At 33.9% G+C, this 13,021-nt stretch overlaps 1 protein-coding gene across 8 annotated transcripts in view; it reads left to right on the forward strand.

Annotated features, from left to right (window-relative positions):
• The window catches only part of PHF14 (PHD finger protein 14), a 198,273-nt gene that overhangs the window by 48,991 nt on the left and 136,261 nt on the right, over positions 1–13,021 (forward strand). For all 8 annotated transcript variants that reach the window (XR_003432009.1, XR_003432010.1, XM_027102544.1 and 5 more), the window contains exons 8-13: positions 1,192–1,338; positions 2,150–2,420; positions 2,729–2,835; positions 3,978–4,073; positions 5,904–6,007; positions 8,480–8,611. Coding sequence is in view for 6 of the 8 variants with exons in the window: in XM_027102544.1 (XP_026958345.1) it covers positions 1,192–1,338; positions 2,150–2,420; positions 2,729–2,835; positions 3,978–4,073; positions 5,904–6,007; positions 8,480–8,611 (857 nt within the window). In the remaining 2 variants the exon portion in view is untranslated. The remainder of the gene's footprint in view (positions 1–1,191; positions 1,339–2,149; positions 2,421–2,728; positions 2,836–3,977; positions 4,074–5,903; positions 6,008–8,479; positions 8,612–13,021) is intronic.

A 13,021-nucleotide genomic window follows, 5' to 3' on the forward strand; every position in this document is an offset into this window, starting at 1 on the left:
TACAGAACTGCATCATATGCTTTTTTTTTTTTAATGTCAAGGACACTTTAGTTTTATTATTACGATGATTTCTCTTTTTGTACTTTCTCATTTGTTTCTTCTTTTCTTAGTGTCATCATTTCTCTTTGGGCTGTAAAACCCTACCTTACTAAGAGACCCTTTAACATAACTTAGATAAAAACCTATATGGATAGCTTATCTTTATTATTCTCTTTGGGATAGACCTAAAGAATGAACTGCCTGTTACTTTGCTGGCAATCACATTGCACATTACTTTTTTTGGCTACATATTTACAATTTATTTCTATTTTTGATAGTAGATTTCTTCTATTTTTGATACCCTACTATTTATGAATAAAAAATGTACCTATTAAGGTAGTATCATGAAATATGACTGTGAGAGAGCTGTGTTTCCATCTGAGATTTTAGGGTTTCATGAAGAGTTAAAGGGAATATCTAAAGTGTTTTATTGACAAGGCCTGGCCTTCTTTTTTTGCGGTGCGCTGGCCTCTCACTGTTGTGGCCTCTCCCGTTGTGGAGCACAGGCTCCGGACGCGCAGGCTCAGTGGCCATGGCTCACGGGCCCAGCCGCTCCGCGGCATGTGGGATCTTCCCGGACTGGGGCACAAACCCGTGTCCCCTGCATCGGCAGGTGGACTCTCAACCACTGTGCCACCAGGGAAGCCCCAGGCCTGGCCTTCTTAATCCATTTTTGTCCCAGGTGGAATCTGCCTGTGCATTTCTAGTCAATTAGGAGTACCCTACTTATCTGTGTTGGCTAGTCCTGTATTTTCTAGATATACTGTTGTTTTATAATATTTATGTATGCATAACTTTAATATTTAATGATGATTTCTACCTAGGATTATTGAAATCTTATTTGTTTTAAACCATGATTATTTTTTTAGGTAACAAATATATCTAAATGGTAATACCTAAGATTTGATTTCAGTATTTTTAAATCCACAAGGCCCTTTAAAAAAAAATTGCTAATTTGAACTTGATATATAGGATTAAGTTTCTAAAGCAGAAATTTTTATCATTATGTATAAAAATTACTTTTGTAATTTATTTTAGGAATAACCAACACTGTGGGCTATTCTTCAAAAAGGAAATATTATCTATTACCGTTTTTTTAATGACCCTTTGAAGTAAAAATGTTTACTTTTTCCCCCCTGTTTTTTGATATAGGATATAGCAGATCCATTTTTTGCTTATTGTAAGCAACATGCAGATAGGTTAGACAGAAAGTGGAAGAGAAAAAACTACTTGGCTCTACAATCCTATTGTAAAATGTCTTTACAAGAGAGAGAGAAGCAACTATCACCAGAAGCACAGGTATGGATGGGATTCATGCCAAAACTCATGTTTTTTTCTTTCAAGGTTATAGATTTCAGGGAATTCCCTGGCGGTCCAGTGGTTAGGAGTCCACACTCTCACTGCTGAGGGACTGGGTTTGATCCCTGGTCAGGGAACTAAGATCCCACAAGCCACACAGCATGGCCAAAAAAAAAAAAAAAAAAAAAAAAAACCAAGGTTATAAATTTCAGATCTCATGTGTGTTTGCCAATGACATGTGAAGTATAATTGTGAAATTTGGTTAGTTACCTAGGAAGTGGATTGTCATTAAGATAAATGGTGAGTATAGTTTGTGGTTGAATATATTACTCGTCACCTAGTCAACAAAGCAGTCATTTGTAAAGCATGCTTCCAGTACATTAAAGAATATGGCTTAGAGGAAATTATTCTATCAGTGCAATATGTTGACCACATCTTTTCTCAGTCTGTTCTAATGTTCTTTTATGCAAAGAATTTGATTAGTTTGCCCATCATATAAAATGTATTTTTATGTAAATTAAGTACATTTGTGGAGACTAGTGCAAGGCTGGTTGAGAAGAGAAACTTCAGCTTAATCATATTAGTTTTTGACAATTCTGATCATAGACTAGGACAGTTGTTACTAGTGGTAGACCTGGTTTATTATAGCCCAAGAATTATACAGTATACCTTAAGGACTGTGGATAGATATAATTTGCCTTGATATGTGAAATTCTGGTTATCTTTACTTTTTCTAAATGTGGAAGTAAAAATCATAAGGAGTATGTTCTATTTTAGTATCTTTTAAAATTTGTATACATTTCTTTTATAGGCAAGGATCAATGCCCGGCTTCAGCAATATCGTGCCAAAGCAGAACTAGCTCGATCCACCAGACCCCAGGCCTGGGTTCCAAGGGAAAAATTGCCCAGACCACTCACTAGCAGTGCTTCGGCCATTCGTAAACTTATGCGGAAAGCAGAACTGATGGGGATCAGTACAGATATCTTCCCAGTGGACAATTCAGATACTAGTTCTAGTGTGGATGGAAGGAGAAAACATAAGCAGCCTGCTCTCACTGCTGATTTTGTGAATTATTATTTTGGTCAGTATAGACACTGATTCATGCACGTTTTCATTGATGACAATTTGCCGATGGAGATTTCGATATGCTGTCAATTTTTAGAAATTTACTAGCAATGTTACATATATCAAGTGAAAGCATGTTTATTTTCCTAATAAGTTGTGGGTTGCTGTAAAATGCTAAGCTAATTTGTGAATAGAGTTAAAAGTGTTTTGAATGATGTAGATTTATCCATGTGATCATCCCTATGGCTAGCTTCTTCCTTTGTGTATTTTGTGTATCAGCTTTTATTTTCTACTAAAGTAAAATTGGATATTTAATTTAAATAGAGAGAAATATGCGCATGATTCAAATTCAAGAAAATATGGCTGAACAAAAGAATATAAAGGATAAATTAGAGAATGAACAAGAAAAGCTTCATGTGGAATATAATAAGGTAAGTTGGCTATAAAACAAACAGCATAATATATTACATCTTATTGATGATTTCTTTTGTGATTTTATAACGTTTTTATTTATGTTTCATTTTGAAATTCCTCTGGAGTTCTTACAACTTGCCTACAATTCCGACCCCTCATTATTTTCATTACCATCATTAACACTTACTGAGTACTTTCTATGTGCCAGGCACAATTTTGAGCACTTTTACTTATATTAACTCATTTAATTCTGATTTCAGCTTTATAATATGGCTTAGGATTACTGCTCCCATTTTCAGAGGAGTAAACTGAGTCCTAAACAGGGGAAGTAATTTGCACAGGCTCACATAGGTAGTCAAGTCATAGAGTTGGGGTTTGAAGCCCAGCAGTCTGACTCCATTCCTTATTCCTAACCACTGTACTATGGAACTTCTGTTTCTGAGTTGTAGAAAACTTGAAAACTTATTTTGAAATTACTGTTTTTTTCTTGAATTGTTTTGTTACTTTTGATTAAAAAAAAAAAACTCCTAATTTAAATTTCCCTTCTACCCCTTCATTCTAAAGATGAGGAAGGTCAAAAAGAAATATATAAAAGCAAGTTGTGACTAACTTTTAGGTAATAAGTAACATGAGCATATAAAACCAGGATTGACTTACTGATAAATAATATTTTAAGTGATAAAAATATGTGTAGGAAGTAAATTTCCAATAATCAGCCACACTGTATTGAAAAGAGTACTGGGATTCAATTCAAAAGACCTAAGGATTCTTGCTAGTCTTATGATTTTAGCTAAGTCACAAAAACCTTGTGATCCTTAGTTTTCTCATCGGGAAAATGGTGGGAGTGCGTCTTGATAGACTCATAGGATTAATTAGCAGAACGTTTCTGAAATTATATAGTAAACTATAATAGAATATATAAATGTAGGCATCATTATCATTAGTAAAAATGGTAACATAAAACAAAATGCTTACTTTTTTTGGTGCTGCTTAGATAATTGGAGACCCTCATTTTTCAGTGTATTGTACTTGCATGTGTTAAAAATATATGGACTATAAATATAGATATTTTGGGACATTTATTAATAAATTATTTACATTTTCACATATTTTACTGTATATTTTAATGGTTTACTAATTTGAATTATTTACATTGTAGCTGTGTGAATCTTTAGAAGAACTACAAAACCTGAATGGAAAACTTCGAAGTGAAGGACAAGGAATATGGGCCTTACTAGGCAGAATCACAGGGCAGGTTAGTGTCTTTCCAATTGCTATCTTTCTCTTCTTGCTCTCTATATGATTTCAAAGATCAGAACTCTAATACAACTGTCTCTTCACTAACTAAAGAATTCCGTTTAATCAGGATCAACTAATCCTCTGGGATAATGATTCCTGCCTGCAGTACATCTAGAGCTTTGGAAGCTGCCTACTGAGAACTTGTAGCTTAATTTGGCTGTTTTAACAGCTATCTTGTTTGCAGATTTTTTCATTTGCTCTAACTGATTGACCTGTCGTTTGTGATGAAGCTAAGATTTGAAGCATGAGTTACTTCTACCATATTCTTCTGCCTCTAATGTAGCGGTTTTAGATTCCTTGCCAAATTTCTTCTGTCCTGTTCTTGTGCTATAATTAGTTCTTTTTTTAAAAATTTTTTTAGGACTGGGGGTGTGTGTAAAATTTAAACAGAAAACTGGAGAGATTTATTTTCATGTTGATTTGATTTTGAACTGCGTAAGAAATGGTTTTTGAAACTGTAATGTTAAAGTGTAGTTTTTCTCCTTCAGTAGCTATTATTGTAGTTATGAAAAAAATTAACTTTATCCTTGAACATATTTAGCCTTTTATAGTTCTTGGTATTGAAAAGAAGAATCATTGCCAAATGGATTTCTTTGAATGCTTTTTTTTGATACTGTGTATATAATTCTTAAATTAAGAATTCATTTGAATAATTTCAGTTATTTTTTTAAGGATGATGGAGACTCACTGTGGTCCTTTCACTATGAAAATAGTTTTGTTTGTGAAGGAAGGTTTTCAAAGAACAGATATTTTTCGTTGTACTTGTTTTAAAGGTTTACAAAGAGTCAAATTCATTAAACAATTTGTGTAGACATATTATTTTAGAAGGTAACACATACTGATATGTATTGTGCCATGCTGGCTTTGAAGATGCTGCTTTTGTGAACAAGGTGTATATGGCTTAAAAGGTGAGAATGAAGTTGCATATGGAGAATTGACCTTTGTTTCTATTGATAGGTTGTTGATGAATTTTTGGAAGATTATGGTGTTTTATATTTTATATTTAGATAAGTTAGTATTGAATGCAAGCCTATTATTAGTTTATTTGGCAAGCTAGCATTATCTTTTGGCTTGGTTTGCAAGTTTGTCTCATAAGAATTTCCTGTTTAGTATAAAACATTATCTACTATAAAAGAGCATTTTCATTTATTAAATCACTTGTAACAGAAGCGCATACATTTCCTTGTGCAAATGTAAAATACATAGCTGAAGTAGAATTCATTTGTACCACTTGCAGGACACTTTCTTCCAGTTGGTTAAACAGATGCCAGCCCACCGGGCCACTGAGAAATGACTTTGATAGATGGTTGCTGTCTGGGAAGCCAGCATACTACTGATTAGTAGAAACCCAAAGAGAATCTACTTCACTTTGTGGAGAGTTTGGTCCAATAAGATAATTTTTCTAATTAACCTTTGGAGCACCAGTGTAGCTGGGATGTTGAGGAAAATAAACGGCCTCAATATTCTTTTTGTCAAGTGTACTTTTTTTTCTTTTAAGTTCTTAAATTCTTGTCCTTGTCTTTCATTTTTAAAGCTAAAGTAGAAGTTTAATTTTCATAATGTTTTAGTGGTCCACTGAAAATCGATGAAAGTATGTTATTATAGGCTTCTAACGGCAGTGACTGAGACAGAAACTGATTTTAGTCCTTTTTGCCAATGTAAACGCTTGTAAAAGATTTCCCCCTCACAATCCTAGCATATTAGTTGACTTGAGCAGTGCATAGAGGAAAGTTGCTTTATATTTTTTCTTTAAAACAAAATAAACTGCATTTGTTCAAATCAATAGAAGTTGAACATACCGGCAATTTTGCGAGCACCCAAGGAGAGAAAACCAAGTAAAAAAGAAGGAGGCACACAAAAGACATCTACTCTTCCTGCAGTACTTTATAGGCAAGTAATGAAATTATGATAGATTAATATTGTGTATCTTTTTCATTTTTAAAAATATTATTTATTTTTGGCTGCATTGGGTCTCGGCTGCTGTGCGTGGGCCTCTCATTGCGGTGGCCTCTTTTGTTGAGGAGCACGGGCTCTAGGTGTGTGTGCTTCAGTAGTTGTGGCACACAGGCTCAGTAGTTGTGGCTTGCGGGCTCTACAGCGCAGGCTCAGTAGCTGTGGTACACAAGCCTAGCTGCTCCGCGGCATGTGGGGTCCTCCCTGACCAGGGCTTGAACCCATGTCCCCTGCATTGGCAGGCGGGTTCTTAACCACTGTGCCACCAGGGAAGCCCTTGTGTATTTTTAAACTAATACTTTTTAGTAACAAGATGCTTCAGATATTTGTGAATGAATTACATTTATATTGGAATTTAAGTTAAATGCATTTGAAGTTCATTTTATTAAAACCATCAAAGATGCTTTCCAGATTGAATGATGATAGAAGAGATTTTGCTCCTCTTTTAATGACAAGCTAAATCACTTTTTGTATCCTTTAAGTAACTGGCGCTATGTGTGCATATGCTCCATGGAAATGAACTGTCCTCTTTGGGGAATTGGAAAGTGACTTTAAATAATGTAGATGATTATTTTCTTAAATAGTTAAAATGATATGTTAGATAAATGGGCATTTATATTTTATTTTACTTGAATGAGTTTTAGAGGTTTACATGTGTTTTTAGGTAGTGATGGGTACTATAATATAGCTTGAATTACTGCCTTTGCACAGTGGTGGATAATGAAGATAAGTTTTAGATTTGAATCTGTCTACATTTTTTTCTCTCTTGGCTCAGTTGTAATAATTTCATTCTCCCAAATATTTTTGTTCTTGGCTCAGTATTTTACAGTATTCACCATTATAGCAATTTTACATAGTTATTAAGACTTCTTTCCATACTTCAGTAGGTTTGGATCTCACTATTTTTTCCATGTAACTGATGATATTAATTGAGAAAAGTCTAGAAGATGCTAGTATATGTTTGTGTGTGTGTATACATACACAAATCTATTCACATACACAAGTATATCCTTATGTAAATTTATAAATATTCTCCCCACAACCTCTTCCTTTCTCAGAAATAGCAGCAGTAGCAACAATATCAATCTCTATAATTACTTTCTCTTCTTGATTGGAGGCTCTCTCCATAGGTAATAGCAGATAACTTCCTTGAACTGTGGAATCCCACTAGTGTTTTAGTGTACTTTATGAAGACTAGCACAGTCTCAGTCTAGCTTTTCCAAATAAAATTGGTTCATTTGGAACCGTCAGGCATATCACTTATGCTCCTGACTTTTTATCACTACAGTTCATTTTTATTTCAGAATATACTTTAAGTAATTTTCCATTTTTACTCTGAGCAACTTTGAGACCCAGTACTGGTCGTTGTTGTCATTGTTGTATATGTGTGTATGTGATCTTTTTTTCTAGGATTATTTAAAAATTCAAACATCATTGCTGTTTCTGTATATATATGGCTCTTTTAGGTTCTCAACAACTTTTTCCTCAACCTTCACATTCTTAATATAAATATACCCTAGATTTTTAGGTCATAGTGTTTGTGCTCTCAGGAGTAGTTAACTTGTCCTTCTGCCCAAGAAAAGTTGGATTTCTTAAGAACAAACAAAAATGTAAAATAACAGTAACAGGGACTTTCCTGGTGGTCCAGTGGTTAAGACTTCGCCTTCCAACACAGGGGGTGCGGGTTCGATCCCTTGTCGGGGAGCTAAGATCCTACATATCTCGTGGCCAAAAAACCAAAACATAAAAAAAAAAAAAAAAAAAACTGGAAGCAATATTGTAACAAATTCAATAAAGACTTTAAAAAATGGTCCATATAGTAAACAAATAATGTAACATAACAGTAACAACAATAGTGAAACTTCCCATTCTTTATAATAAATAATCAATTGGTATATTTTTAAGACTCAAAGTCTGATTTTGTAAAGAGACTTATATATGTAGCTTATTTACATGTTGAAGGTTCTTTGAAAGATTTATAATTAATGGTAGAAAATAAACTGAATTTTGTTTGTAAAGTAACTGCTTTTGTAGTTTTAGAGACGTAGAAAATTGAAAGATTTTTTTGTTTAATAAATTGTTTCTAGAAAAAAATTGGTCTAATGTTAAATGGGTTTTAAAGTGATAATTAAAATTAAGATAAAGACAACGTTAACATAAGTATCTAACATATGCCCTTCTCTGAAAAGTATGACACCAGCAATATTTACAATATTTTCTACATTCTCAAAAGTATATAGAACTAATAATTATTGACATTATAAAAAGACATGTTATGAAAAAATATTTCATTTCAATAAAAGAAAAGTTAATATGGTGAAATTTTGAAATTTTAAAAATATGCTGTAAGTTAACTGTTCACTGTGATGATAATTATTCTAATCCTTTATTTGCTGCCTTTATTCAAAGTTGTGGAATTTGTAAGAAGAACCACGATCAGCATCTTCTTTTATTGTGTGATACCTGTAAACTCCATTACCATCTTGGATGTCTGGACCCTCCTCTTACAAGGATGCCAAGAAAGACCAAAAACAGTTATTGGTAAGTAAAATGGAGAGGATTTAGATGTTAGAACTGCTTTGCTCTTAGTTTCAACAGTGTAAGTGTTATATCATATTGCTTCATATAAAGTTTTCAGTAAATTTTTAATTGATATTTTTATAATTTTTTCCAATTTTATTGAGATATAATTGACAGTTAAAAATTGTGTAGTTTTAAAAATAAACAAATGGGACCTAATGAAACTTAAAAGCTTTTGCACAGCAAAGGAAACCATAAACAAGATGAAAAGAGACAACCCTCAGAATGGGAGAAAACATTTGCAAATGAATCAACTGACAAAGGATTAATCTCCAAAATATACAAGCAGCTCATGCAGCAAAATATCAAAAAAACAAACAACCCAATCCAAAAATGGGCAGAAGACCTAAATAGACATTTCTCCAAAGAAGATATACAGATTGCCAACAAACACATGAAAGAATGCTCAACATCATTAATCATTAGAGAAATGCAAATCAAAACTACAATGTGATATCATCTCACACCGGTCAGAATGGCCATCATCAAAAAGTCTAGAAACAGTAAATGCTGGAGAGGGTGTGGAGAAAAGGGAACACTCTTGCCCTGTTGGTGGGAATGTAAATTGATACAGCCACTATGGAGAACAGTATGGAGCTTCCTTAAAAAACTAAAAATAGAACTCCCATATGACCCAGCAATCCCACTACTGGGCATATACCCTGAGAAAACCATAATTCAAAAAGAGTCATGTACCACAATGTTCATTGCAGCTCTATTTACAATGAACAGGTCATGGAAGCAACCTAAGTGTCCATCAACAGATGAATGGATAAAGAAGATGTGGCACATATATACAATGGAATATTACTCCGCCATAAAAAGAAATGAAATTGAGTTATTTGTAGTGAGGTGGATGGACCTAGAGTCTGTCATACAGAGTGAAGTAAGTCAGAAAGAGAAAAACAAATACCATATGCTAACACATATATATTGAATCTAAGAAAAAAAAAATGGTCATGAAGAACCTAGGGGCAAGACGGGAATAAAGACACAGACCTACTAGATAATGGACTTGAGGATATGGGGAGGAGGAAGGGTAAGCTGTGACAAACTGAGAGAGTGGCATGGACAGATATACACTACCAAATGTAAAACAGATAGCTAGTGGGAAGCAGCCGCATAGCACAGGGAGATCAGCTCGGTGCTCTGTGACCACCTAGAGGGGTGGGATAGGGAGGGTGGGAGGGAGGGAGACGAAGAGGGAAGAGATATGGGAACATATGTATAACTGATTCACTTTGTTATAAAGCAGAAACTAACACACCATTGTAAAGCAATTATACTCCAATAAAGATGTTAAAAAAAATTGTAGTTTTAAGTTTTACAACCTAATGATTTGATATATATATGTATACATTATGAAATAATCACCACAATCAAGCTAATTAGCATAGTCATCACCTCACATAGTTACCATTTTTTTGTGGTGAGAACATTTCAGACGTAAATATTTATTATAGCATTATATGAATAAAGATGTAGCAGTTTTTTGATAAATGAATTTTAAGTTAATTGAGGCTATTTTGGTATCTTAGCAATGGTTTCTTAAAGCATGAATTCTGTTTATAATTCTCTTGCTTTATTATACATTTTTTAAAATGCTTTAATTTTGTTTTGAAATTGAATGAATTTATCAAGAATTTGCCTCCATATTCATGCTTTTATTTGTAATTTAGTATTTTATTTCTAAATTAGTGTCACCGAAGGCTTTACTTCTGGTACTTGTCATTTGTGCTAGTTGTATATTTAAGTTCAGCCATTCTTTGCAAATCTAGAAACATTTGACATATGTTTCTGAATTATTTTTTCATTAACTTAGGCATGTTGAATCACTACAGATGTTTGATAAAAGCTTATGATATTTATAAGTTTTATGCTTAATTGTAGTCCAAGCAAGAGACAGATGTTCAAATTCTAATAGATTGATTCCATACAGGAAGAATATAGGCCACGGAAAGCTTAGGAATGAACATGACTATTCTTTTTATACAAACTTTATACAAATTCTAGTTTTGGAAAAGACTGGACCCCAGCTTTTTAAATGGTAATCTATACAAAAAGGTGTGTATTCTTCAAACACATTAAAGCAAGTTTTCTGACCTCATTGTTTTATTTCATAAACCTACCTCTGTTCATTTTATTAAGAAGCTCACATTCTTTCACCATTTTCACATGGTTGCTTTTTCATAGTGTTCTTTTATCAGTTTGTCTTGAGCTAGTCATACTGATCAACTCTTTTTCAAGTATAGTGGAATGTATTAGTTTTGATACGTGTGTGATTTTGAAAGCAGAATTTAAGAGAAACTTGCTGTCACTTATTAGAATGCCTGCAGTGTTAATAAACATCCTATGTGGGTTTCTAAATTGAAAGCCAGTTTGGTAGTCTCCAGGGCCAGGAAGCTTTGTCATGATCTTGGAAGTGTAGATATGCATTTCTCTTCTTAAATGAGGTTATTAATTTGTCTAATCCCACTGTGCTTGCAGAGCTTTGTTTTCCAGTGTGTAAGAGTTTCTGGAAGAATATCAGATGAAAGTGCATAGCCTGGGATGTTTTAGTGAAAGCTCCCCCCAGAGAACCTAAATTACTTAGGGTTCTATGCATTAGTTGCAATGTTTTAAAGTAAAAGTAGAAGCTAATATTGCAGCAAAGTGAAGTCTTCACTACCTTGTAGCTTCTAGTCATCAAATTTCCTTTGGCCTCTAAAGTCAACTTAGCTTTGCTTAGCAATTAATTGGATGTATTACTTTTGGAGTAATTTTTGGAGAATATTTTTTTCTTCAATGCTCTCAAATGTGGGAGGCAGTTTTTACTTTTTGCTTTTCAACATTTCCAGTTTATTTTTGAAATTATATTAAAGATGATAAATACTAAAAAAAACTTCACCTCCTACATACTTTACCATTAACTATGCTTTTTAGTTTATTTAAATCTATTGTGTGTATATATATATATGTTAGAAAAACTGTGTAATGGTGTGCTACTACATCTTTTCCTCATTCTGTGCACGATAGCTTGAAATTGACCACAGGTAGGAGTATTCCTATCACAGAAATTGGCAAAAGCTACAAATTAGGACTTTTGCCCATATTTACCATCACACCGTTGCCTAATTTCTGCTTTAATCTCTACCTTAGTTTTCAGTCTTTTACTTAGGGAAAGAGGTCCTGTTACTGGGTCCTTATTTCATGACTAAGCCCTAGTTTGGGGCTTAAATTTCTACAGAGCCCACTGGTATACATTTCTGATGTCACCAGTTTCTGCTTTTGCTATCTTTATGCTATGCAAGCCTGTGTTAACACCCTTACTGCTATATCCCCCTTATGTTTGCTGCCAGCTAGAATTACTATGCAGTATGTTGCTTTACTTCTCAAATACCATATTCTGCTTGATAGACTATTCTAAGCAACTAGTCCAGTCAATAGTCCAGTCTACTATTCTAAGCAAATAGTCCAGTCTAAGCTGGACTATTCTATCCAGCTCTTTCTTCCAGTATCAGCACTGCTTTCCTGAAGATATTGGTTCTAGATCTGGATGCTTTCTGTTTGGTCCATTCCACAATAGTTCACAGCGCTATGCTGGACTGAGTTAAGACATGTGACAGGAAAGAAGAGATGGTTAAAGCTACAGAAGTAGTTATTGGTGGAGAATAGGGAACTTGAGTGAGTTCATGTTAGATAGACTTTTCAGTGAAATAGAAGTAGTCTTGAGAGGGGAAAGGACCTGGGATGATGATAATGGGGGCTTGAGAAGAGAGGAAATAGTTTGCACCAGGTACTGTGGGAAAAAAATCAGAGATAACTGACTTGCTGAGGCTATATAGCAAGAATGTTCAGTGAATTTGTTTAGTAAGTGTGATTAATTGATTTTTCTCCAGTAATGCTGAGCTGACCAGGAGGAGGAGAGGGGAAAACCCAAGGACTTCTTAGGTTAGATTAGAGATGGGCAAATCAGATGAAGAAGAATATTGGGTGGGTGAGGCATTTGGCAGGGGGTAGAGGGACTAGTAAAGGTGTAATCTAGGCTCTGTTTTGTTTATACCTACTCCCAGTGTTTGAAATGTATTTTGTTTCACTTTTAGTTTATGTTATCTTGGTTTGCTTTTTAAAATATATAATTTTGAACACAACCTTACATTCTTTCTAAGACAAGCCTGGTAAGGTATAAATAAATAGGGTTTGATTCGTTAGAGTAGTTCAAATAGTAAATACTTATTTTAATTTTGGGGTACTAATCTTATGTTTCCACCACCCATCTGATCAGAATTTGTCTTGCATTTTCTAATTATTTAAAGAATATTATGAAGAGTATGACTTGACAGAGAATTGAGTAATATTACTTAAAAAATATTACTCAGCATAATGTCCTCA

Source organism: Aethalodelphis obliquidens, unplaced genomic scaffold (assembly GCF_003676395.1).
Source record: "Aethalodelphis obliquidens isolate GAN/ISIS:26980383/991018 unplaced genomic scaffold, ASM367639v1 scaffold5, whole genome shotgun sequence".
NCBI classification, from domain to species: domain Eukaryota; kingdom Metazoa; phylum Chordata; class Mammalia; order Artiodactyla; family Delphinidae; genus Aethalodelphis; species Aethalodelphis obliquidens.